The sequence below is a fragment of the Rhineura floridana genome, chromosome 3 (assembly GCF_030035675.1).
Source record: "Rhineura floridana isolate rRhiFlo1 chromosome 3, rRhiFlo1.hap2, whole genome shotgun sequence".
Classification (NCBI taxonomy): domain Eukaryota; kingdom Metazoa; phylum Chordata; class Lepidosauria; order Squamata; family Rhineuridae; genus Rhineura; species Rhineura floridana.
Window position 1 is genome coordinate 159,319,340 of NC_084482.1, and position 27,216 is coordinate 159,346,555.

The 27,216-nt window shown below is 41.6% G+C and overlaps 2 protein-coding genes across 5 annotated transcripts in view; one reads left to right on the forward strand and one right to left on the reverse strand.

Moving 5' to 3' along the window:
* Window positions 1-3,310: 3,310 nt before the first annotated feature.
* On the forward strand, window positions 3,311-10,354 carry RPL32 (ribosomal protein L32). The gene is made up of 4 exons (XM_061618497.1): window positions 3,311-3,421; window positions 6,654-6,751; window positions 8,302-8,483; window positions 10,184-10,354. Exons 2-4 carry the CDS (start codon window positions 6,656-6,658, stop codon window positions 10,311-10,313), a joined length of 408 nt encoding a protein of 135 aa, XP_061474481.1. The 5' UTR covers window positions 3,311-3,421; window positions 6,654-6,655; the 3' UTR covers window positions 10,314-10,354.
* The window catches only part of LOC133380699 (cullin-associated NEDD8-dissociated protein 1-like), a 29,362-nt gene continuing 12,191 nt past the window's right edge, over window positions 10,046-27,216 (reverse strand). For 3 of the 4 annotated variants that reach the window (XM_061618493.1, XM_061618495.1, XM_061618494.1), the window contains exons 9-15: window positions 23,594-23,735; window positions 21,424-22,929; window positions 19,075-19,170; window positions 16,936-17,105; window positions 14,311-14,475; window positions 13,643-13,750; window positions 10,046-12,053 (exon numbers count right to left, since the gene is read on the reverse strand). In XM_061618493.1, the coding sequence (XP_061474477.1) occupies window positions 11,826-12,053; window positions 13,643-13,750; window positions 14,311-14,475; window positions 16,936-17,105; window positions 19,075-19,170; window positions 21,424-22,929; window positions 23,594-23,735 (2,415 nt within the window). In that variant the 3' untranslated portion in view covers window positions 10,046-11,825. Of the gene's footprint in view, window positions 12,054-13,642; window positions 13,751-14,310; window positions 14,476-14,608; window positions 14,795-16,935; window positions 17,106-19,074; window positions 19,171-21,423; window positions 22,930-23,593; window positions 23,736-27,216 lie in introns of those variants that run through there. The other variant, XM_061618496.1, reaches the window with a different exon arrangement.

The following is a 27,216-nucleotide window of genomic DNA, read 5'->3' on the forward strand; positions in this document are numbered from 1 at the left end:
TTATACACCTGCACTTGCTGCTCGTGTGGAAATTTGTTAGCACTTTTTTTCCCCTGGTGGGCTATTTGTCAAGTGTATAGTGATGTTTCATGGTGCAATCCCTATTGCCACACCCCTCTTTCCATTTGCGTTTCACTTGAACACAACGTAGCCATTTTGTTCCTGGCACCCAATATGAGATTGCCTATTTCCTCCAGTTGCCACATGCTGAAGGCACGTTGGAGTTTCAGCAACCCAGTTCAGAGGAGCTCTCTTTTCAGGAGCTCAACACACGGAGATTTACCTTGGAGACTATAATTGCAGTACGTACATTGGGTGCTATAAATGTAATTCAAAGGTTTTCTGCAAGATCTGTTTATCAGCATTTCAGTACAGTTAAATACCACTCTTGGTGAAGAAGTCTATTTAAAAAAATTAAAATACCAATGCTCAGCGCACCCACCTCAAAAAGAACATCTTGCCCATAGTGAAACATGCTGACTAGAGGCTCTTAACATTTGCTCTTGCACACTTCCTGTGGTAAAAATACCTTATTAAAAAAAACCTGCAGACAGTGGAGAGAGGAGGTGTGTTTGATAGGAAGGGCCAGAAATCATCATGGAAATATTGTCAATGACTGCCAACTGGTATGGATGGGAAACAGCTGACTACCAATGAAAAACCTTAATAGTAAAAAATGCAATGCCTGGATGGTTGTATGCCAAATGTGCACACAAAATTCAGATCTGTTTGTGATATAAAGTCTGGAAGCACCTTTTATCAACTGATATCTTAAATTAGTTTGCAAGACTAATTTATGTGCTTTCAGGCACTGACTGCAACTCTTTTAAAATGTGTATGATTCGGATGGATTATAGTGATGAACCCATTATTTCCCTTTCCAAAGTCTTGGTTCTGGATTCAGGGTGGGAAATCCATCGTAGTATCCACCAAGCTTATCTTACATCTTTAAATGTAGGCTCTGCAATTACATTTAACACTCCACTATTTTCATAAAGAAGTGTTCAAGCTAGGATGTTTGTTGCACACCACACAGTAACAAGGGAGCTAATGAAGTCCAATTAATTTATGCCATAGGAATTTCATGAGTATCTGCCTTACGACAGTCCTTGATTTTTAATATGAACTCCCATGGGCAGGGATCACTAAGAAATTTTGAATCAGGATAGCATTTAACTATAATTAGATTGCATGTTCCAAGATGTCCCAGTAATGAGGATCATAGTTATATAGAACTTGTTCCTGGGATGGTGTAAAAGCCGGAACGGAACAGGCCGGAATGGGCCCTTTATAAAAGAAATTGATGCCAAAAACACTGGGGTGTGTTAGAGACACTTAAGAACAACATTTAGGAACAAAAACCATTCCGAAAGGATTTTTTTATAAACCCTTTAACAACCAAAAGTGAGATTATTGCCAGGTGCGTACAGGGCACAAGGGGACGGTGTAAAAGCCAGAAAGGAACAGGCCGGAACAGGCCCTTTATAAAAGAAATTGATGCCAAAAACACTGGGATGTGTTAGAGACACCTGTGCCCTGTACACACCCGGCAATAAATCTCACTGAGTTTATACAAGTAGACTTGTATAAGATTATGTTATAAATCTACTACAGACTGTGTAATAATATGTTTTAAAACACACCAGTTGTCATCAAAGCGTTTTTTATGGAAGACGAAAACACACCTGAGTCTTTTAATTACTAGAAGGTGGAAAAATGGAAACGGACTGCCTTCAAATCAAACCTGACTTCTGGCGACCCTATGAATAGGGTGTTCATGGTAAGCGGTATTCAGAGGGGGTTTCCCATTGCCTCCCTCTGAGGCTAGTCCTCCCCAGCTGCCTAGGGCCTGCTCAGCTTGCCACAGCTGCATAAGCCAGCCCCTTCCTTGTCCATGACTGCCAGCTGGGGGGCAACTGGGCTCCTTGGGACTATGCAGCTTGCCTACGGCTGCACAGGTGGTAACCCCTGAGCCACTCACTGTGGGGTGATCTTTAGCTGGCCCTTGAAGCCCAGGAGACACGAGAGGGGATTTGAACTCATAGACTCTGGACTCCCAGCCAGGTAGTGCAGAAAAAACCGATTATACACGAAGCAGCCAGAACCAGCCAAAGCCGTTACAGAAGAGAGACTCGGCCTGCGGTATCCAAGTCTTACCACCAGGCGTCCCTGTGCCAGCAGCACCTGCTCAAGCGCCTCCAAACTCCCTTCCCGCATCGTTGATTCCTTCGCATAGACACTGGCTATGGTTAAAGCCCCCCCCCCAAAAAAAAGAATATTGGGAAATGTAGTTTTTTAAGGGTGCTGGGAATCGTGGCTCTGTAAACACTAAAACTACCGTTCCCAGGATTCTTTGGGGGAAAATAATATGCTTTTAAATATATGTAATGTGTGAGCGGACGCTATGCTGACAGTCACACACAGGATTTCACTTCCGATATTTGCAGACTTTCCTCCTTCTCATCTCTCCCCTTGTCTTCCGCAGAAATGAGAGCCGGCTGTAAGAGTCGTGTGGGGGGGGTGTCCCTATTTTAGCATATGTTTGGGCAGCAGCATGCGGCCCCAGAAATGTGATGGCCAATTAGTGTTATTATTTTTCTAATTGAGGCTTTATTTCGCTTGGGGGAAAATAATACTTTTGAGTTTCTAAACATTTTAAAGCGCAGGTTGGGACTGCACGCTCTTCAGTGGAATATAAGGCTTCTGCATGCAACTGAGTGCTGGCTTTGCACTGGGGAGATTATGATGGGTAAAATTAAGTTAATATTAAAATGACATTTCCTGAAATCTTGAAAGGTGTTTTATATGCTGTATATAGCATAGTTACAGTGGACATTTTTATTTTTCAGTTGAAAAAAGAAACTACACACATGCATGTTAGAAAGAAGAAACTGCAACTTTTTGTTTCTGGAGGGACATGATGCTGTTCACTCCCAGGAGTCCACCCCCCCCCAAAAAAATCTTTTTTTCCTTCGACACTTTTTGGGATGGGGAACACACCACATAAGGCTTTCATGTAAACCCGGAAGTTCCCCATTCAGATAATTATATAGGCTTTTCTACCTTTTTCTTATTTCTGGCCTTCTTTGCCTCACAATTATTTCGCACAATTTGGCGGAAGTGACGTCTACAGGTCCTGAATATTCCTTTTAAAAAAGTACAAAAGCTAAAATTACGATTATATTCTGAAATAATTTAAGAAGTCATCTTCGGTAATAAAATACATGTTTTATTTTTTTCGACTTCTGTTAATGAGACTCAAAAGGCTGAGTGACACCGCTTCCTGATCATCCGCGTCCTCCGACTGGATCTAATCTGATCTGCCAGAACCCTACAGCGACATCCCATCAATCCTTGCGGTTTCCTTCCCCGCTCTTTCTCTCCGCGCTCCTTGTTTGAGCGGGTGCCCGTTTTCCAGCTGGTAAGTCCGGGGATCTGTTGCCATCCTGGCCGGGTGAGACCCCTAAAAGAGCGCTGCTGCTTCCCAGGGCAGCTTGGAGATTTTCCCCGTTGGTGCCGACCGCTATTTTCATGCGCGCTGCGGAACGGAGGGTTTGGAGGCGCTCTCTAGACAGGCGGTGTTGTGGGGACTGGTTTCTCTTGTTGAGCCGGCCTAGGACGGAGAGCGAGCCTCAAGGCGCTCAGTGCAGCCGCCTTACTAACTAAGGAGGTCTAGATCTGGTCAGTGGCTACAAACGAGACCGTTCCAGATCCTCCTGTATACCGCCTTGAATTCCTTTATACCAGAGTCTCTTTCAGCTTTGATAATTCGGTTTGATAGGTCCGTTTTACCAGCACGACAGTTAGCACAGTCTCAATGCTTGTTTAATCCGAAGTAAGTCTCGTGTTCCGTGTGGCTCACCCCCAGCCAACTGCGCATAAGGTTACAATCCAGGCTAGCTATGAACATGTTACTTAAGCCGCTGATTATCTTGGCGGAAAGGAGATTTGTATGTGTTGTCTCTCTGGAAAGCATGTGAACAGGATGATCTTATGGGGACAATTTCCCATCATGTACGAAGGTGTACGAAACGTGAGGTTGAGTCCGGCCGTGTCCCTGAACAAATGGTTGACTGCGGCGCCATTGTTTCAGAGCAAAGAATTGCAGTTTTTGTGTTTGGCGGTAGGAATTTTCAAAAGAAGCTCCGGTTTCTTGTACTGAATTAAAAGTAATGTTGCAGGGTTAGGCTTTTAGAGCTCCTTGCCCTCCAGTTGTTGAGAGGAAACCAATGTGTGTGTTTTTTTTAAATCCCTGAAAGAATATATGTTTGTACTGTTTGGGGGAGTGAGGAGCTGCTCTGATACTTGAAGCAGTTGGGATGAGTAGCCAAGCTGTGCGTGGAGGTGTATTTTGCAGGCATGCAAGTGCTTTCTTTGGGCATGATTATTACTTTATAAAGCATTTTCTTTATATATTCTAGTTGGCAGCGTTTGAGTTAAAATGTAGCCATGTTCATAACTCGCCTCTAAGGATGTGAACACTTGAAAGGAGAAAGTGGCATTGTGCCCACTGGTCTCACCCCGATCTCCAGGCATTACTGCAAGTGTCTGAAGAAAGCCTATGTACGTGTATAGGTGGGCAGACACTCTTTCATTGTGATCGCAGTTGCATTATTATTATTATTATACATTATCGTTATTAGATTTATTACTCTTCAGCAAAAGGTCCCATTTTTTGGCTCTGCTCATACATTGGCTCTGTTCTTAGGAATGGGGGCGGGAGTGGAAGTGAGCCAGAGGCCACAGTCTTCCTATCTTCCTCATGTTCATATTCCTATGCAGGGCTTGTCAGGGCTCTTTTACAGAAAGTTCTCTTGCCCCATATATTTTCAACTGGAAGAGTCTCTGGTTTGGGATTGTGAACGCTTGGAAACCAGCGGCCCAATCTGATATAGTTAATGCATCTCACACCATTGAATTTCGGTTGGCATCTGCTCTTCTTTTTTAAATAGGATTGGGTTGTAAGAGCACTAATGAATTTTTGAAACTACAGGTAGTAACTCCCAACTGTTACATACTGTTAGCTAATATCTGGGAAACGGTCATTATTTTTATTGCTGTTTGAAATAACATAAGAAATGGTCAGGACTTCAGTTAGCGTTCTGTAAATCTAGAAGGTCCAGAAACATGAATTCAAGTCCTCATTAGGTAGTTTTTCTTGAAATAAGTGTTAGTGTAAAAACGAGTAAAGTCAGAGAGCAAGACAGTATTGGGCAGTGATACAGGTTTTCCAGAACACTTCCATGGAAATTTCCCAGTGCCCTAAATTTATTGGGATCTTAATAGCATATTTCACTTACATTAGTAAACAAAACTAAAGAAAATGCTGTGTTGATTTTTTATGCTGTATAAATCTTAAAAGCTTTCCCAACATCAGAATGTATTGAATTAAAATATACCGGGGGAAATTCAATAAATCACATTTAATGTTTTTTTAATGTTTATACTCAAGGCTTTACTTGGAATTCATATTTATTGGAAATGTCAAATCTGTGAAGACAACAGTTCCACATACAGTCCCTTTCAATTGACTATGAAAATTGTTAATGTACTAATTACAGCATGGCCAAAGAACGAAATTAGAAATGTATTTCTTGGGTATAAACGCTCATCTTTTGTATCATCCACCTTCATGTGAAGTAGGATTGCATTCACTGGCCCTGCCCCCAACCTCCACCTACAGGCATACCCCGCTTTAATGTTCGCAATGGGACTGGAGAGTATACTTTAAGCGAAAATAAACTTGTAAGTGAAGCAATTGTCTTCACTTGTACTGCACGCAATCACCACTAGATGGCAGCAGCGTCATGCCAATAAAGTGTATGTTATTGCAAAGCGTGCGAACGTTAAGCGGGGTATGGGGATGTATGGAGCATGTACGTTATAGCGATGCGACGTTAAGTGAAGCGACGTTAAGCGGGGTATGCCTGTACTTGGCAGAAGATGAGAGGGGGGGTCTACATTTCTACAAATGCATACACAGTTGAGAGTCCCAGTCGCACCAGGTTCCTAATTGCAGTGGCCATGTGTAGCCAGCCTGTTCTTAGCTTCCTGCTGAGCATGTAGGGCCAGTGGATGCACAGTGATCAGCAGCACAGACAGCGGCTGTGTAGCTGCTGCAATCCCACATCTTATGAGTTGATGGAATGTGTGCATTGAACAATGAGGACTATAGTTATCTGAAAAGAATAATTATAATTAGGTTCACTCACTCTTACTAATTTTATGAAATGGTTTAAGAAATAGCTTTTTTTTTCCCTGGAAAAAATAGGACATTGGGGGGGGGACTTCCACTCCACACTGATAATGTGCTTATTTGCAGCCCATGTTGTACAAACAAAACCCAAGAACAATTTATATATTTTAGACATAGGACGTTATGGGCAATTAAGGTCCCTCTGCACTAAATAGATGTGGAAGAAAATAATACAGAGGTTCAGCTCTTAAATTGTTGACATCCCAGGATCGCATCGGGAGAGCTTTCCATACTCTTTCAGCTTTGGACACGGGAGGTAGAGAAGCTGCAGAAAAATACCCATTCCATTGTTGGCTCTGCAATAGGCTAGTGAGTGGAAGATACTCTGCGACAAGTTTGGAGATTCATCTCTTGCCTGTTGTGTGTTGGTTTCTTATGTATGGTCTGTTCTTCTTAGACATGCCGGCTCTCAGGCCTCTCATCAAGCCTAAGATCATCAAGAAGAGGACCAAGAAATTCATCCGTCATCAATCTGATCGCTATGTCAAAATTAAGGTATGTGTCCTTGTAATGAGCAGGTGCATCTCCAGATACATTTAAAATACTTTTTACAGTGCCATAGTGGATTCATTGGGTGGGTTCAGGGAGTGAGCATTGCTTCATTGGAGGAAGGAGAAGTACCATGCCCCTTGAAGGAGGCAGTGGTGCATCCCCTCAAGAGGACTTCCCTGGACCCAAAAGTGTTAAATAACTATTGCCAGGTGACACAATATCCCATTTTGGGGCAAGGTGCTTGAGGGGGTGATGGCAGTCCGGGTATGCTTGGAGGAGAGTGAATATCTGGATCCATTGCAGTCTGGCTTTAGGCCTGGTCATGACACCAGAACTGCCTTGCTTGCCCTGGTCGATGACATTTGTCAGGAAAGAGATGGGGAGTGCAACCCTGCTTGTTCCCTTTGCTCTTTTGGTGGCTTTTGATACCATTGATCACGGTATCCTTTTGGAGTGGCTCAGGGAGGTGGGGGCACTGTATTTCAGTGGTTCAGTGTGGCGTAGTGGTTAAGGTGTTGGACTACGACCTGGGAGAGCAGGGTTCGAATCCCCACATAGCCATGAAGCTCACTGGGTGTCCTTGGGCCAGTCACTGCCTCTCAGCCTCATGAAAACCCTATTCATAGGGTTGCCATAAGCCAGAATCGACTTGAAGGCAGTACATTTACATTTTACTCCCATCTCCAGGGCTGTTTCCAGGAAGGAATTTGTTTGTTTATTGAATTTATATCTTGCCTTTCTCCCAGAAGGAGCCCAGGGCAGCAAGGTTATGGGAGAGGGCACTGCTGGATGCCCTGGGAGCTTTCTGTGGTGTCCTGCAGGGTTTCCTCTTGTCCCATATGTTATTTAACATGTATTGAAGCCACTGGGAAGCTGTCATCAGGAGTTTTGGAGTGAAACGTTACCAATATCCAACACCCAGCACTCTCTTCCATCTGAGTCAGGAGAGGTGGCTGTTTGGAGGCAGTGATGGGCTAGATGTGACCAACAAATTGAAAAGACAGGTGTTGTGTGTTCCAAGTTCTTGTGTCTGGGAAGCAAGGAGACTGCTTGTTGGAGTTGTACTGACCTGGAAGGAGCAGATTCATATCTTGGGTGTTCTTCTGGATCCAGCAGTGCACTTGAGGCCTTGGTGGGTAGGAGTGCCTATTTCCAGCCACACCCCCTTTTGGACAACAATGAGTAAGATTAGCGGAGGGGGCCTTGGAGAGGGCATTTTTTTGTGGCCCTATGTTGTCCCTACCCTCAGAGGTGCCTGCCACCTTCCCTATACAGTTTGACAAATGCTAAAGACACGCCTCTTTACCCTGGCCTTTGGGATCAGTGTTTTCAGGACTGACCCTATTCTTTTGACTTTGTTTCAACTGTTTTAAATACTGAATTTGCAATTGTAACCCACCCTGGGACCTGCTGGTATAATAAATTTAATAGTGGCAACAACAACAACAACTTGTGGTTAACTCTTTCAGCACTGGCATTGTAATGTGTTGGATCTCTCAAAGGATGATACAAATGTTCAGGATTTAATGCTCTGTCTCTCTGAATTTCTGTAGCGTAACTGGCGCAAGCCAAGAGGTATTGACAACAGAGTTCGCAGAAGGTTCAAGGGCCAAATTTTGATGCCCAACATTGGGTATGGTAGCAATAAGAAGACAAAGCACATGTTGCCTTCAGGATTCAGAAAGTTCCTTGTCCACAATGTCAAAGAGCTGGAGGTGCTGATGATGAGCAACAAGTGAGTTGGAAAATAGCTTGCATGTTGTCATTTTGTCGCAGGAACAGTAGGCATTGCATGTAAAAGGATTCTCTCCCCCCCCCCCCCCCGGTTACAAGTTTTTGCTCAAGGTAGTTTTTAGTAGCCTTAGATAATTCTATAACATATACGAAGTCAGCCACCCAGGATTCATTTTTCATGACCCTTAACCATCCAGTTAAAGTACAGGCATGATTGGGCTGGTTAAATCAGTATGTGAACTTGAGTTTTCTTTTACATCTGCTTTTCCTTCATTCTTTCTCTTTTCCTTTTCTTCTGAGGATACTATCCTTGGCTTTCCTTCCCTAAGCCTGTTTCTTCTGTTGTGCCTTTTCTGTGGATCATCTGCCCTCCCTGCCTAGGATTAGAACTCAGTTTATCACTGCTGGATACTTTACTATTGCAAAATTCTCTTAAAATCTGAATACGGGGTGGGGGGTAGGAAGAAGATTTGGCAGGGTCATTGCTTTGCTTTGGATGCTTGAAAGTACAGAGTATTAATTGGTACTCTTTTCAGTATCTGTGCCTTGGAAGTATTTCTCTAGCAATTATGGGACTGTTGAGATTAGAAGTAAGAAAATCCTGGTTCAGATTCCCGTTAGGCAGTCTTGGATAAGTTCTTCTCTATAATCTCCACCACAGAATTAATAGGCTAAAATGCCGCACTGAGCTCTTTGAGAGATGGTGAGATACAAACATAGAAGTAATAATAGTTTCTGCCATGCAAACTTAACATATTCACATTTGTGCTATTTCAGCTTTTGTTTTGGCATTTTCAGGGGCTGGGAAATAACATGTGAGAATTTTGCTAGAAACAACACTGTAACTAGTTTTCCTAGAGCTAATGAAGAGACAGCAAAGATAGGCTTCAACTTTGAAGTGCCTTAGAATAATAATGATGTCCTATTGACTCTCCAATTTCTCCCTGTGCAACACACTCAAATGGAGAATAACAGCTTGAGCAGCTGTTATCACCTGGCCTAATCAAAATGGGCACTCTGGGCATTACATTAAACAACCAGTAGTGCCTTCGCTGAGCTGTGTCAAGTAGGGTTGCTTCAGATTCTTTGGATGTAGTTGGCACTCAAGGGTTCACATGCACACAGTTCCAGTCATGGTGTTTTTCATAGCTGTGCTGCTGTTTTTTCCATCTACACCAGTTGTGGTCCTGCCCCTCAAAAATTCCACACTGCCACGCACCCCAGGAGTGGATAAGAGCAAACATTACTAGCCTGTCATTAACACGTGACACAATCAAGGCTTGTGCTCTTTTGGGGAAGGGAGTGCAGCATCCATTTCTGTTAGGCTTTTTATTTTTTAATACAGGTCTTGTGCAAGACAGATATTGTGGTAGGGGTCTTGTGCAAGATCTCTGGACTAAAATGATAAAGTGCAGGTACGTGTACTGCAATTACGGTCAAAGTGAACCTCCACAATGTTGAGAACTTGAGAGAATAGTTTCTCCCAACTGGGTTCTTGGATTTTCAACTTTGGTGGAAAAGAGGCACCCCCCATATTGTTTTTGCCACCTGAAAAATGGCTAGGTTGTGCTAACAGAAATTAGGGTATGGTGATACAGGCCACCTACTACAAACTTCCACCAGTGGTGACTAGCTGTGAGAGAGTCTTCCCTGGAAGCAGATCTAACATGTTTATGACACAATGTCAATATATTTTACTAGGTCCTATTGTGCAGAGATTGCTCACAACGTTTCATCCAAGAATCGGAAGATAATTGTGGAGCGAGCAGCTCAGCTTGCTATTAAAGTCACCAATCCAAATGCCAGACTGCGCAGTGAGGAAAATGAATAAATAGTTGCTGTTGTACAACTGTATTTAATAAAAATATCAAAAAAATGGTTGGAAAATTGTGTTTGATATGAGCAGAACTGGCTAGTGTCTCTGTAATCCTCTTAATTTCAGAAGATGATCAGTTGTCAAAAAGGGTAATTGCCAAGCATTAATGTTTAAGCTTGCCTTCTCTTAATGGAAATCACCTGATAAGTTACTATTTCATGGAAGAGTCAAGTGTCAAGCATGAGTTTGGACTTACTACTGATGAAGGCATTCTAAATATGCCATTTATTTTATGCTACAGCTCAGAACCTGGGTCTGTCTTTTCCTTGTATATCAGTGTTGTTTACTTTCCTGTATCCTCACTTGAAGAAAGCAGAAGACTCTTAAAATTGGGAACATAAATGATTTCAACCTTACTTTTTGTTCTATACAAGCAGAGAGCACAGAGGCAGCTTTTGGTGAGACAATTCTTAAGCAGGTTTAGATCGTGATTGCTGGGTGGCCAGGAATAATAAATATCTTAGAACTTCCATACCAGTACAGCAATGAGCAGGGATCTTCCTGAACTATTGAAGCAACCAGAAACAGAGTTCTCTCTATCCCTACACAAGCTAACTTGAGAGGTAGAAAAGTTGGCTGCAGCTCAATCAATACTAGCGCTGATGTATTCATGAACTTCATTTTCTTCCAATTTATATCATGAAGAACAAAAGAGACACCCTGTTTTATAAATAGAGCACTTAAGTGATTCACAGACTGATTCAATGAAATGAAGTTTAGTAATCCATGGTTGCAAGAAATCAACATTTTTTCTGCTGAACAGTAACATTAAACAGCAGTGCACTGGCATTTGCATTTTATAACCAGATGGTGCCATTTCATTATTACATACTTCATACCAAATGAATGGCTCTTGGGAGTAACATGCTAACTCTTTTTTTTAACTTTAAATCAGTGCTTTGGTATCAGCTCATCTGGTGGGGAGAAACAGTAAACTGTACCCAGCTGCTGTCTACAGGAAGCAACTGCTGTGTTTAAGAGGCATGTAGTAGCAGATGAATTAATTAAGCATAAGGCATTCCATCATGGAAGACAATTGGTCACTTCCATAGGTTGGAGCTTTAACTCACTTGCTACTATGAAAAGTCACTCAAGTCAGTGTAAAATCAGCACACATGAAAGCCACTATTTAACTGAGGCAATTGTAGAATCTTCTTAGCTACTGCCTAGTTCTTGGGTATAACAATTTCATCTATAATCACTGCTTTAAAAAATTCTATGACAGTGCCACCTCTTCAGTGATAGGAGATAGCAGATATCATTGTCAGTTATAACTTTTGGCAAAAATTCGTGATTGTATATTTAAGAAATTAAAGTGGCATTACTCTGTTGCCATCACTCTTAGATCTGTCTGTCTCAATACGAAGTTGCCATTTTTAAAATGACATCTGCATCTAAAATCAACTTGAATATGATTGTTCACCCTCAGCATAGTGAAGTGCCAGGAATAAGAATAGTGTTGGAGTTCTAACTCAAATCCATTAATTCTGTAGTAGCCAGTGAAGTAGAATCCTTCTGAATGCTTTCAAAAAGTGAAGACATTTCAGGATTAGCTCTGATCTGGGAAGAAAATTCAGCCATCACAGGGCTTTTATCTACGTCAGGAATGGTCAGTAGGGCGGCTACTGCCCTCATTGCTGAGCGTTTCAGTTCATCTTGCTTCTCAAATTCCTGTTTCACAGAACCAGCTTTTACCTTAAAAAAATAGATTTAAGAAGATTTATGAAAAATAAGCTGTTTTACAGACTACCTTCAGGCAGAACAAAACTGTTAATACTAACTGGGCAAGGTTTGAGCTCTCACATTGGAATAAAAATACAAAGCAGGTAGTGGAAATCTACTGGTTATTCCCATTAAATCTTTATCATAGTAAAGAAAGCTCAAGGGAGGCTACAAATCATACTTAAAACAACCTCAAATGGACTGATAAACAATCTGTACAAGTTCAAATTCCTAACCATACTTCTCAACTGCCTCATCTCACTTATTTCTCTGGGTTAATCATTATTAAATAGTATAGTAGTCAGTTTAAATAAATTTCTTTGATAGCCACCCTCTGAACAGCCCAGTTGATCACAGTTTCTATTAATGTCACTTCAAAGCTACATTCTAGAGATAGAGTCTTATTTACACGGTAGTTGTAAAAAAGGGGAGCAAACACCATATCCATCCATGAAAACCAAACATTCACAAGCTGGCCTTTGCTCACAGTAGAAACAGCATTTACTTTAGGGTATGCATGGGTATAGTTAAAAACCTAAATTCAATTTCATGTTCAGCCATTCTGTAACTTTCCCATTCAGGCGATCAAAAGCAAAATGATCTGCATTCTGTAATTTCAAAACAAATGCAGCATTTTGCATTATTATTTAAGTGAATGTAGTCTTGAAGTCACTAAAGCAATGCCCACATGCTATTTCAAAGGTGGAAAAAGGGAGGAAGCCAAATGATATTTCCACCAGTAAAAGGACAACACTTTTCTGCCCTCTATGTTTCCAAGTAGAATATACTTTGCAAAGTTAAAAAAACTTGTGTAGGCCTCCTCACTTTGTGTGTATTTGTGCGTGCACACACTCAAAATGGGTCTCACCTTGACCTATATCGGTCCCACCAGAACAACCTCCATTTATATTTTGGGTTTATTTTTTTAAAAGGGAAAGCCAGGAAGAGGACAGAACTTGTATCTTTTATAATTGGAAGAGTAATTGTGGCAGCTGTAGCTTGTTAGCAGAACTAAATAAGGGGACCGGTACTTTTTTTTAACAACTACTAAAGACTGTCTTCCCTTGCATCTGAATAATCCCGAAGGGGTGTGAAAATTAGAAGCAGATCCTATGACACATGCGGTCCTGTGTCTGAAAAGGTTGAAGTTAACTGATACAGTCTCTTATGGGTAGCCTCCATCTGGAGCAGGAATGGGAAACCTTGATAATAATGAGGAAGAGAAGAAGAAGGACGAGGAGTAATCTAATCTGACTGCATAAGTGCAGCAACAACTGGATACAGGCCAAAGGTCTTAAAATGGATTACATGGGTGACAAACCTGTGGCCCAGCAGATATTGTTAGACTCCAACTCTCATTAGCCCCAGCCAGGATGGCCAATGATCAGTGATTATGGAAGTTGTGGTCCTGTAACCTCTGGAGAGACAAAGGTTAGCCATCTCTGGCTTCCAACAAGGAAAGGTAGGTACCTGATCTAACCTGAGAATGGAGGGTATTGGAGGAAAAAAGACATGGAAGTAAGTGGTTCAAGGAAAGAACGTGAGCTTTCCTAGTATATTACCTTAGTAGAGCAAGTTGCTCGCAGGGGTTCAACTAGCCGTTCTAGTCTTTGTAGGACTGCATTAGGACAGAGTGTTGATAGACGAGCCAGCATAATGAAAGTCAGCATCTAAAGAATACATTGGAGAGAAAGAAGTTTGCTATAATTATTTTCCCCCCAAAGAACATTACTAGCAATTCATTTCCAGCAACTCATGGTCACGATCACATAATAGGTTCAAGCAATCATCAGCTTCAAGTGGATCTCTACAGCATAGTTTTCTTCACATTTCAAAAGGATGGGTTTTTCTGATATATACCAGGAAAGCAAATGACATTGTTCATCTGTTTCCCACATTAGCCCCACCTGTGGCCAAACACACAACAAGATTAGCAGTGAGTCCCAGGCCTGCAACACTTCCTCCTCATCCTATATAGGAGTGAATGTGAAACCTTTAATCCGAGTTTCAAAATGACCTTTGGGGGGGAAATCGATATGCAAGGTTATGGAAGAGCCCATATTCAAAAAATGACCACCCAGTTTAGGCAATCCCTTGTGCATGAGGAGGTAGAAAACAACCTTGTCCTCTCTACATGGGGTGGGGAGGACAGTAACCACCAAGGCACCCTCAGTGACACATTAAAAGACAAAACTAGAAGCTCTGATGCTGAGGAAAAGGAGGTAGTTACCCTGATGTCATAATGATCTTTCAAGCCATCCTCCACATGATTCAAGTACTCATAAATGTCTAGTCGGTCAAGGCAGCTTTCCAAAAGCGTGTACATGCACTCAAAAGCAGCTTTCCTTACATCAAGGCCGTCATCTACTGTGTGCTTGAAGGGCCCCATTTCTACCTAAAAAAATAAATATATATTTTATTTACTTATTTATTTTATTTCTGCCCTTTCTCCCAGTAGGAGCCCAGGGAAGTATAAAAGGCTATTATACCTTGTCATTCATAGAGAGGAATAGCTTTCCTGTCAGCAATATATACAGGACACCCCTCTCCACGAGCATGGACAACATGCACAACCTCTTTTCTATATCCCTGCAAACATTCCCTAGAATAGATGTGGTCCCCATATTGGACAGCAGACAATACCGCATAGTTGCCACTAAGATTGAAATCCTCAGCACATGCTAGGCAGTAAGTTCAATTGAACACAGTGGGACCTATCAAAGTAAATATGCATAAAGTTAAAAATGTAAAACTAACAAAACCAGTTGTGCTATAAGTGGACAGTGTCATTTCTTGCATTTTATGGATCACTAGAAGGGATGCCAGTAATATATATGGTGAAACCAGCAGAGCTAACTTCTATTAGAGCCTACATGTGCTGTTAGACTTTTCCACCCAGTTGGCGATAATCACAAATGTCTGCACTCCCCTGCTATACAAATTATTTGCAGACAATTGTAAAATGTGTGGGCTTGCTGGGGTATGAACTCAGTTTTAACCAGCAAAATACAGTATGTGTCACTTCATTTAGAAATTAGAGGGTCCATCAGTTTTCAGATCTAGAAGCCAAATCTGCTTTTTTTTTTACACATTTTTTTACAGATATACAGTGAAATTGTTAAACCAAATGCTCATCCTTGTATTTTGTTTATGCAGTATACACATACTATAGGAGTGGAGATTCTACAGAACAGATCCAGATAAAGCCACACACTACAGATGCAACAGCGAGAAAGCCTGTGAACCCTTATTATAATTATGGAAAATCCATAGCTTTACTAGGATAGCCTTCATGAATTAAAACCAGTCCTTTTCTAAATATCCAATAGGGTTTATCTTAACCAATGTCATGTCTTGTGAAATAACATGATGTGTAAATTAGGCAAACAATACATAAGAGTTAGGGTAGGTGCAAAAGTAAGTGAACCTCTAGTTGCATCAGGTCAATTAAAAGAAATAATTAGAATCAGGTGCTTAAGTAACCAGACAGGTCTACAAGGGTATGTTTGGAAGGCCCCACCCTATAAAAGGATCAGAAACTTTGTGAATTTGGTCTTCATCATAAGGTTGTGTGGAAGCACATCATGCCATGATCAAAAGATATCTCTGAGGACCTCAGAAAAGCAGTTATTACTGCTCATCAGCCTAGAAAAGGTGACAAACCATTTCTAAGGATTTGAGGCTCCACCAATCCATTGTCAGACAGGCTACAAATGGAGAAGGTACAAGACCACAGTCACTACCCAAGAGGTGTCGTCCTACCAAACTCTCCAAGAACAAACCAGCGCATCATCCAGGAAGTCGCAAAGAACTAACATCCAAGGATCTGCAAGCCACTCGTGCCTTGGCTACTGTGAGTGTTCATGACACAGCAATCAGGAAAAGACTGAACAAGAATGGTGTTCGTGGGAGGACATCCAGGAGGTAACCACTACTCTCTTAAAAGAACATTGCTACCCGTCTGAAGTTCACTAAAGATCACATAGATGATCCTAAGACTTCAGGAATAATGTTCTCTGGACAGATGAGTCAAAGGTAGAACTTTTTGGCCTCAATAAGGAACATTATGTTTGCCGAAAAACAAACACTGGATTGAAATAGAAGAACCTCAGCCCACTGGTCAAGAATGGTGGTGGGAATGTGATGGTTAGAGCCTGCTTTGCTGCCTCACGACCTGGACTTTCCATCATTGACACAACCATGAATTCTGCAGTGTATCAGGTCTGAGAACTGAAGCTGAACTGAAAGTGTGTCATGCAACACAACAACAATCTTAAACATACAAGCAGATCTACCAAAGAATGACTGCGGAAGAAGAAATTCCATTTTAGAATAGCCCACTCAAAGCCCAGACATAAACCCCACCAAGTTGTACCAGAACCTGAAGTGAGCTGTTCATGCAAGGAAGCCCTCAATCAAATGTCACTGAATTGGAACAGTTCTGTAAGGAGGAATGGGCCAGAATTCCTCAAAACAGATGTTACCAGAAACGCTTACTTGAAGCTATTGCTGCTGAAGAGGGTGCCACCAGTTACTGCATCTAAAGGTTCACATACTTTTTCACACATGGATATTGACTATTGAATCAGTTGTGGATACATAAATGTTGAAAATGCATCATGTTTGTGCATCATTTGTTTAATCAGTTTATCTGTTGTTCTTTATCTATGATTATGGGGTTAGATTAACATCTATTAACATTTTAGGTTGGAAATATGCGACAATCCTAAGGGCTTCACAAACTTATTCTCGCCACTGTATATATGTCTATTCACAGAAAAAAGGCGGGATCACAATATGTCTACAACATAATTTCCCCTGCAAGATAAAACTGAAGTATCATCCAGGTCCATACCTCCCGTATCAGTTCCCTTCTAATCTTGGTTTCATTGTATAGATGGGGCAGAACTGTGCTGAGCTGATCTCTGATCAGAGAAGGTTTGTTGTGAGCAGCAGAATTAAACATAGCTAAAGCAACACGTCGAACATTCAAGTCAGGATCCTGAACTGTTTTTAAGAAGTCACCTGTGTGATAATAGTACAAAAAGCAACTTTTGTTTTAACAGCAGTACTCCACTAACCTACTATACATCCCAAAACTCACACAATGATTGTCAAAATGCAGAAGGAACAAATTAGAAGGGGAAAAAATGGTAACTAAATCGGAAACAGGAATTGGTCATCCTAGCCCAGCCTTTCCCAACTAGTGGGCCACCAGGTGTTGTTGGACCACAACTTCCATCAGCCTCAGCCAGCATTGCCAATGGTCAGGAAAGATGGGAATTGTGGTCCAACAACATCTGGTGGCCCACTAGTTGGGAAAGGCTGTCCTAATCTATCACAGATGTGGAAGAAAATATTCTCACAAGATCCAGCACGCTGACCTTTCGTTAACATGAGAGAACCACCATAAAATGTGGTATCAATGCTATCTCACACCCCATTAAGTCAGACATATGGAAACTGTGAAGGCAGGTGCTGGTGATGCAGAAAGAAGCCAATTTTATGCACATTTGATGGGAATATTCCCTAATTATTTTGCCTAGCACAGGGACAAGGAATGTCTGGCCTTCCACATGTTGGCTGGGATTGATGGAGGGGCCCAGGTTACCCAGTCCTCAGGTAAGGGTTGGACAGCCTAATACCCTCTTTCCCTTCCCCCAACACCTCACCCTCAACTGACACCTTCAACATTCCACGGTTCAAATGCCCTCGATGATTGATTCCATTGCTAGAGTCACATGGCAAGGCAGGTCTCCAGTTCCCTTACAGCCCTTTTTATTTTGCTTCACTGAGCAGGAAGCAAGAACGAGCCATAGAAAACAATGGAGAAAAATCCAGGATTGAAGGGTAGCTGTGACTGGAGAGCAGTATATCTCACCCCCTTGCAAAAACAAAGACAGTCATTCCTATTTTTAGCATTTAATGTGAACCCTGAAGTTGTCTATCCAAACAAAGGGATGAGTTACTCTAGATTTCTTGTTCCTATGCCCCATTTAACTTCCAAAGTGATATACAGAGTCAGTGTGGCATAATGGTTACAGTGTTGGACTAGGGCTTGAGTGACCAGAGTTCAAATCCCCACTTAGCCATGAAGCTCACTGGGTGGCCTTGGGTCAGTCACTATGGCTCAGTCAAGCCTACCTCACAGGATTATTGTGAGGGTAAATTAGAGAAAGGAGAACCCTGTATGCCACCTTGGGATACAAATGTAATAATGAAATAATCAATGCAACAATGTAGATTTGTTATTAAAGGAAGTATAAAGAAATCTTGAATACACTAGCCCTGCAGATGTTTTGGACTACAACTCCAATTAGCCCTAGCCAGCATGGGGTTAATGGGAGTTGGCAGTCCAAAATATCTGGAGGGGACTGGGTCGGTGAAAGCTGCAGGGACTGGTCTAGCTTCATCAGTTATTCAAACCATTTTGCTCTTCCTTTCTCCCTCTGAAAATTCAGACTGGAAGAAACAGGCCTTACTTGTATGACAGAAATGACAGCGTGTATAGCGTCAATCCATTTCTTTTTGACAACCCTAATCAATCAACACTAAAAATTAACATAAACTAAACTACAGATCAAAATCTCAGATCTTATCCAAAGCTGCCTAGGCATGACTGGAACAGACTTCTGCTTGCACCATAGGAACAAGGACTTCACCTTCTTATTCTCCCCTGTAGGCCCTCACATGCCCTCAAAATCTGCTCTGGAGGGTTGGGGACTATCCAGAGCAGATTGTAGAGATACACAGAAGAGAGTGAAGAGAGCAGAAGTCCACTTGCACAACACTGGATTCCATTCTCTTTCTTTCGTTGACGCACATGAGGAGGCTCCAAAATACTATTAAATTAACAGACCCTTAATCTGTGGATAACCAAGCCATGTGAAGAAACAGGTTCTTGCCCAAGGAGTATCTCTGTGTCACAGCTAGTGGCAAAGGAATGGGGAGGGGGGGAAGCACAAGAAGCTTTCTGTACAAACCAAAGATGTACCTATGCATCCTTTAAGAAGGGGATCAATGGGTTGTGGATGATCTGAAATGGTGAATTTGATTGCAGTTACTACTGTGCTTCGAGCATATGAAGAACCTACAATGAGAACACAGGAAAGAATTATTGACCTAAGAAGGAACATAAATATTAAACTTCATTTTGTTAATTCCGATTTCCCAAAAAAACATACACAATAGCAGAGAAAGAAAACCTGCGCCAGCAAACAGTGTAGTAGCAAGTGTGGATGACAGACCTTTTCTGGTACTCAAGTGGCTGGAGAGCTAGAAGTGCACATTTAACTTTACATGACGCTGTATTACTACTCTCCATACTTAAACTGCAGTTATCTGCCAGGAAAGCTTAAGCAGAATGGTCATCTAACAGCCTACTAAAGTCAGATTTTCATGCAAATTTGCAGCTGCTGCAGACAGTCAGAAGAAGATAGGGTAAAGTGACCAAATCAGACTAAATTACAGGCTATGGTCTGAAGGTACATGAGGCCAGCACCCTACTGAAGCTAAACAGGGTCAGGTCTGGATGGGAGACTACCTGGGAACCATATGTAAGCAGCCTTGGGTTTGTATTCTGAAAGGAAAGGCAGGGTATAAATGAAATAAATAAAAATAAATGTTTAATGGTATGAACAGAATTGTACTGAGAACATTTAGCCTGACCAAGTAACACAGCCTAACTTGGATTTTAAAAACATTTTCAGTGCTTTTATTTCTCACCATCAACACTGGTGTAAAGAACAGAAGGGCTCTATTTAACTGAATTCTGGAAGCCGACACCTCTATGATTACTGCTTAATCTCTCCCTCTGCATTTGTCACAGTGATAAAAGCTTCCACCCATTTTCTATAGTACAGCAATTTCTCCACAGATGAAGTCCCTCAAATCTGGGAATATAAGCACTGCCCCCCAATTATATAAAGGGGACAGCCATCCACAGAGTTGCATTTAGATCATTTCTCCAGAACAGCAAGCCTCAGTGTGATTAGAGCTCTCTTCTACAGAATACTTGGGAGAAGCGGTTAATCCAGACCTGCCCATTATATTTGACACACCCTTGTTTAAGGCATCTGAATAAAATGTACTTTATTCACACACTACGGAATAATCTATTTTGTTGTTCTACTTTGTAGAACAGAACAAGAATTTGCCATCTTATATAACATCATATGCCCAAATTTGCCCTTGAAAAGTAATGTTTTCTTCATACTGTCCTCTTAATCCAGGAATACTCTTCCCTATTATTGTTCCCTCTCTCAGTTGGAAGCTCTGTCTCTTTACTTTTTAGCATCTCTTGCTTGCCTTTTTTCCTCCAAAGCTACATATACAATGCATCAATGAAACCAACAAATGTCAACAAAAAGTACAACTTACTCCACCCATCAAGCTACTCCTCCCTCCAATAAAAATGAATGAACCCACAAATGAATTTTGTGGATTTCAGCCAAGTTTTATCTACAATTTTATTATGTACACCACTTAGACAGCTCTTTGATTAAGAGGTTTATAAATCGTCCTAAATAAAATAAACCAAAATCACATTATCTACTAGGAAGGGAGGCCCTGCCAATAATCCTCCTTTAAGGGAAGCCTGAGGTTTAATGACTTGCTGGAGGACCTCCTCAGAAACACCACCACAGTTATGGAACACACTCCCCCTAGAAGTTCAGCTGGCATCTGTACTCTTCTAAGTGCCAGCTGAAAACCTGTCTTTTCTGTCAGGCTTTTTAGTGCAGAGGGATGCCCAGATCTCAGGAACTGACACACTGTTTCTATTTTAATGTATTGTTACTTTTTTTCTTTTGATCTTCACTGCATTATGTATGTATTATAATCTGTTCTAGGTCTCTTAGGGCAAAGGGATATAAATTTTAAAAATAAGTAAAATTAAATGTTTTAAAACTATTTTTCCAGAAAGGGAAAAAAAAAACAAGAAAAATGACACACTGAAAACTACAAGAACAATTATTTATATTAGTAAGGCTGATTGTTGGCAGTTTATGTTAATACATAATAGCATTCAGAGAACCACTTGCAAGTACTTCTTAAAGATAAATAAGGGGAAACAAAGATGAATAGTAGGAAGGGCAGCATTCCACACTGAAGGGCCATCAGGGAAGGCACTGGGGGCCTTAGTGCTGACAGCATCTCTCATAGCCCTAGAGCAGCCTTTTCCAACCAGTGTGCCTCCAGATGTTGTTGGACCACAACTCCCATCAGCCTCAGCCAGCATTGCCAATGGCTGAGGCTGATGGGAGTTGTGGTCCAACAACATCTGGAGGCACACTGGTTGGGAAAGGCTGCCCTAGAGACACTCTACGCCTGGCCTTTTTATTACCTGAAGACAGTTGTTTTTTCAACCTGGGCAGCAGCTGATAAGGATTTACTACCGTCAGTTTCCCCAGGCATTCAGCAACTACATTGCGCGTCCCTTCCTCTGTGCATTCACAGTGTTTGAAAAGCAGGGCCCAGATATCCTCAACGTAGGGTTTCAGGCTTTCTGCTGGGGATGAGCTGATGACTTCCTTCAAGGAGTGGAGCAGCAAGTATTGCCGCTTAGGCTGGCCTCCAATCTCTTTCAGCATGAAGGGAAGGTACTCTTTAAGGCTGCCAACACTGATGTTGCCCAGAGCGTAAGAAGCTGCCGATTTCACCTCTTCATTGGGTGAAGCAAATGCATCCAATATCACAGCTTTGAGCTCCTTCTGAGCACTGAGGTTTGTGGTGCGTCCTATTTCTGCCAGCGAAAGGAAGGCCAACATTTTAACAGCAGCAGCGGACCTGGGATTCTTCACATCCTGAATAAACTGGTTTACTACCCCCGGGGATTCTCTTGGACATACGGAAGAAAGAGCTGCGACACATCTTGCCACAGAGTGATAGGCTTGCTTGTGTAAACTTACGGATACCCCCCCAGGGCTTGAGGTGTATATAGGACCAGTTAGTTGCTTCATCAGTTCAGCATAACTCATGTTGACTGTCTTGGTTACAACCAATGCTTGAAAGAAGTCCACGATGGCATTCAGGGCGCCCCCTTGCATCAAAGGTGAGTAAACAAGCTGAAAGAGTTCAGACAGAACTGTACCACTGATCTTGGACAAGGAAGAAGGATAAACCTTAGCTAAGGTAGTAAGGAATATGATAGCCACCTGAGAAACATGCATATCGTTCTCACTAATTAAATCAGGAAGCTCCATTAGAACACATTCAATCATGGCTGGCTTGAGGCTATCACTGTAGTTCTTGATCAAGATGTCGAGGGCTGTCAAAGTACTCAGTTTTAAGGCACGCTGATTCTTTCGCAAGAAGGAAGCTAAAATGGGAAATCCTTCTGCAAGAATAGGCCTTAAGTCTATTTTGAGCTGAGAGCTAGCAATTAAAGTTAGTGCTTTGACTGTGGTCAGTCTAGTTATTTCATTTTTCAGCCTCTCTAGAAAAATCTTCAAGGTTGGCTGGAGATCGCTGCTTAGGTAGTCTCCAAGATTGCAAACAATCTGTCCCATGCAAGAGATAGCCCGTTCTTTCACCTCCTGATCAATGTCAGCAGCTTTCAGCCTCTTCAGAGTAGCTGAGAAGAGATCTCTCACATGGGGTTTGGCATCAAATGTACAAGGCACATCCAGCGGCCGGATGATTTTCACCAGCTGCTGCGTAACTAGCAGAGCTTCAGACATTATTTTGTAAAATGGATCCCCTATGCAAATCACAACCGGTCGTAACAGCGCCTTAACATGCAGGTGGAACACTTCCCGGGAATGGTTGCAAAGCACAACATGAAGGAAAGACAGTGTATCTATCTTCATGTTGGAGGAGCTGGATTTGTCAGTCAAGGAGAATACAATACCTGTTTAGAGAAAATATTAGTCAGCTTGGTCCTATTTTTGTATCTTCAAATAGATTGAAACTAATGCAAAAGAGAATTGGCAGGGTGGGGATTAATTAATGGATACATTTGCATTCTTTAGTATTTTGCATTTTCCGCACAATTTGTTTTGCATACAAATCTGTGCAGGTGCCTTATAATAGCTTAAAATGGTCATTCCCCTACTGAGTAGCTCCTTGGGGGTCAGACAACTCTGCTCTCTCTGCACACTGGAAGTGACTGTATGATCCAATCGCACCTAAAACAAAGGTATGCTAGAAGAAGCTCTCTGCAGAACTGGTCACTTGCCATTTGTGTGAGTGAAAGACTGCTCTGAGCATGCTCTGGGGGAAAGTGATGCATGCCTCCACGATTGTGTGTCTCAGCTATCAGAATGGTGGGAAGAAAGGCAGTGCATGAACAAAGTCCACCACAAACCCATGATGCTCAGTACCAAGCCTCAGTAAAGCCAGTGGCAAGATAGCCATTGACTTGGACCGAAGGAGAAAATCAGCTTTGTATGTATAGAAGCCACTGCCATATTGTTTAGATGCATCACATTCAAGAATGAAAAATATTCTATACTGAAAACTTATTGCCCTGCTATTCCTCCCCCCGCACTCCGATGTCAACAGACAATCTTTACCGGGTACTAATGCAGGTATGTGATCTGAAAGGCAACCAGGAAGAACATTAGCCAGTTCTGTCAGGAGAGTGAAGCATCCCTGTCTTGACTTGACACTCTTCTCTTTGAGCTGCTTGTGCAAGGCCTTGATAATATTTGGAACCTGTAAGGTTAGAAAGAAATTCATTAGTAACACGAAGCTAAAATAGCAAATGACCCAAGTCTAAGATTGGGTATTAATAATTTAGTATGTGGTGGGAATGTGATCCAATTGGCAAATGGTTTCTGTTATATGGGAAGGGTTGCAGCTATGGATTGTTTCTTTGTAGTATTTATCTATGTGGACATGGGTGAGCTTTCCTAGAAAGGGGGGAAGTAAAAACATCTGATTCTTTTCAGATAAAACATTCTTCAAGCAAACTATTCTTTTAAAAGGACATTTAAAAAAAAAATTGTGCTTTGTGTCCAAACCTTTGAGCAGGAACCAATTTTTAATATTTCAGATGAGTCATAATGTCCCTCTAAATCCACACTGATGGATGAATCAATTAAGAACACCATTATTGATTTGAGTTTACAGTGGCAAAAAAAAGCTTGTGAACCCTAATTATACAGACACGAGAGTGGCTGTATACTATAGCCAGCATGGATTTTTCACATTCTGCAATGTTAAATTGAAAATACCCCCCATGCCATTCTGATACTTCCCATAGGATCATTTCAAAACAAAACCTTACAAAACTTATAGTCCTGAACTCAGAAATGCTTGCTTAACAACCCTCACAATTTTCATGGTGATACCCAAAATAATCAGAGAGAATCAAAAGTTCAAAGTGTAAACGAGGGGAAAAAACCCTGTTGGACTTTTTTCTGTCAGTGTCATGGCTTCTCCCAAATTAATTTGTTGAAATTAATTAAAAATCAGCCATATTCATGGAGTACCTGTAATCCTATTACTGACCTTGCCCCATACTCTGACCTTCATCTTCTACAGTTTAAAAGTTTTAAAAAATGCCTGGCTGATTTTTAATTAATTTAAGAAATTTAATATTAAATGATAAGCCTGGGCATGCTCAATAAGAACCAATTAGTGTTCTAAAAGCCAGACTCACAGCTGCTTGGCTTGGCTAATCAGAGAGCCACACCCACACAAAAAATTTATTTCAGTTTAGACAGTCATGGCTTCTCCCAAAGAATCTTGGGAAGTGCTGAGAGGAGACTCCTATTCCCGACAGAGTTCCAGTGGCCAGAGTAGTTTAACAGTCAGCTGCTCTGTTTGAAGAAATTGGGCAGCTATAGTGAATGCACCAGGGGAGCAGGAGACCTGACCTCCTCTCTGAGATATTGTACTGCTCTACAAATTTGTCAAAATGCAAACACAATTTGGGTTGGTCTTTCACAGTCCAATCCACTTCCTGTGTAGCTTGGAAGAATTTGGTAACATGTGCCTCTGGACGGCTTGCCATCATTGACACAACCATGAATCACAATCAGAAGATTCTAGAGGAGAATATCAGGCCATCTGTCCAAGAACTGAAACTGAACCAAAAGTGGGTCATGCAACACAACAATGTTCCTAAACATACAAGCAGATCTACCAAAGAATGGCTGCGGAAGAAGAAATCCCATGTTTTAGAATGGCCTAGTCCAGCCTTTCCCAACTAGTGGGCTGTGATGTCCCTGTATTTTAATATCTGTAAATATGGCAAGTGCGGGTTTATTAAGTGATATATGGTAAGTGACTGAGTAAGAGGGGGAAGTACATGGGCTAGAATGCTGGAGAATGTTAGATGATGATTGGCTGAGTGTTTGAACGGCTGAAGGTATAAATGAGAGGATGACAGTTGAGTTCGGGGGGAGTTGTTGGAGAGGAGAGATTCGCAGAGTTCTGAGGGAGGTTTGGATTATATTTTGCTGGTATTTAGGCAGAATATATAAAACTGGAAACATAGAGACACTATATGAAACCATACGCTTGTTGAACATTCCTAAAGTAATCTTGTTATTTCCTGGTGTTATCAAATAAATACTTTTATTGGTTTACCAAAAGCCTGATCCTTGGCTGGGGATACACAGACCAGAAGGGAGGGCAGGGTAATTACCAAGGCTGGATGGAAACAGTATCAAATAAATGGTGGCAGCGGTGAAGCGAGATATTGTAACATCATCAAGTATCCAGAGCAACCCAGAATTGTATGCTTTATAGACAAAGATACAAGGGGGTTGTGGATGGCAAGGGCACTCAGACACATAGTAACAAGAAGCCATAGGGAGACTAAGGCGAAGTCTCTAGCAGTATTGTTTATAGGGAGTGGCTGGTGGTGCTGCCTAGCAGTGGGATCTTGTGAGATCTGTACTAGAGTGTAAAAACTCAGATCCTGACAGGTGGTGGCCCTGGTGGGAGTATCACAGGTAGAGCTAGCTGGTGGGATCGTCACATGGGCCACCAGATGTTGTTGGACCACAACTCCCATCAGCCTCAGCCAGCATTGCCAATGGTCAGGAAAGATGGGAATTGTGGTCCAACAACATCTGGTGGCCCACTAGTTGGGAAAGGCTGGCCTACTCAAAGTCCAGACCTAAACCCCATCAAAATGTTGTGGCAGAACCTGAAGCGAGCTGAAGCCCTCAAATGTCACTGAGGGAGCAAGGGGGTGCCACCAGGTACTGAATCTAAAGGTTCACACACTTTTTCTCACATGTATATTGACTGTTGAATCAGTTGTGGATACATAAAATGTTGAAAACGCATCATGTTTGTGTGTCGTTCGTTTGATCAGTTTATCTATTGTTCTTTATCTAGGATTATGGGGTTAGATTAAGATCTAACATTTTAGGTTGGAAATATGTGACAATCGTAAGGGGTTCACAACTTTTTCTCACCATTGTATATACTCCCCAGTCTTGGAAGCACATTCTGAATCAGAGCATAACCAATTTTTACAGACTGTCAAATCACCACATAGCATACTGTTACATAAAAACCCACAACTGATTGACATTAAGTTGGAATATAAATTCAGAAAATGAAACACTACTTTTTAAATGGTGCCTCTCATTTTGCTTACTTCAAAAAACCTAGCTGCTTTGCTGCTGGTACTGCTAGAGGGACCACATTATTTTGAATACAGTCCAATAGTCACCAACAATGGTTATTTTCTTATTCCATTTTTACAGTATGCCTCATTTTCATAAGTCAACAGAAGGGTTGATTATTTGAATGCTTTGTGACACTATTTACCATACTGCTGAAAAGACTAGTACCCTTCCCCTGAAACATCTGCAGAGGGGAGGAGCTCCTCCACAGAATAGTAGGCTGTGATATAGAGAAAATCTATGGAATTAACTGCAGTCATGTGACAATGGAAAAACTCTTAAGAGATGAGCCAGTGCATTTTCTAAAAAAGAAGAACACAGATATGAATTTACAACAATGTTTCAGCAACTTATTCAGAATGGATGGCAAGAAAATATTTGGGATAGAGGAAATTCCCATCAGACTCTTATTATATGACTATGGCTACCACAGCAAGATTATTATGGAATACTGATAATGGAAGATTGGACACTGAAATTACTGGACTTAACAGGACTATTGAAGATGGAAGATGGAACTAATAGGGATAATGGAATAATGGCTATTG

What these genes read in the sequence shown, in the direction of transcription:
- RPL32 (XM_061618497.1), top strand. Translation starts at nt 6,656, where the DNA reads ATGCCGGCTCTCAGGCCTCTCATCAAGCCTAAGATCATCAAGAAGAGG. An exon ending in ATCGCTATGTCAAAATTAAG is followed by an intron (nt 6,752 to 8,301) that starts GTATGTGTCCTT and finishes GAATTTCTGTAG; the next exon opens with CGTAACTGGCGCAAGCCAAG. An exon ending in GTGCTGATGATGAGCAACAA is followed by an intron (nt 8,484 to 10,183) that starts GTGAGTTGGAAA and finishes ATATTTTACTAG; the next exon opens with GTCCTATTGTGCAGAGATTG.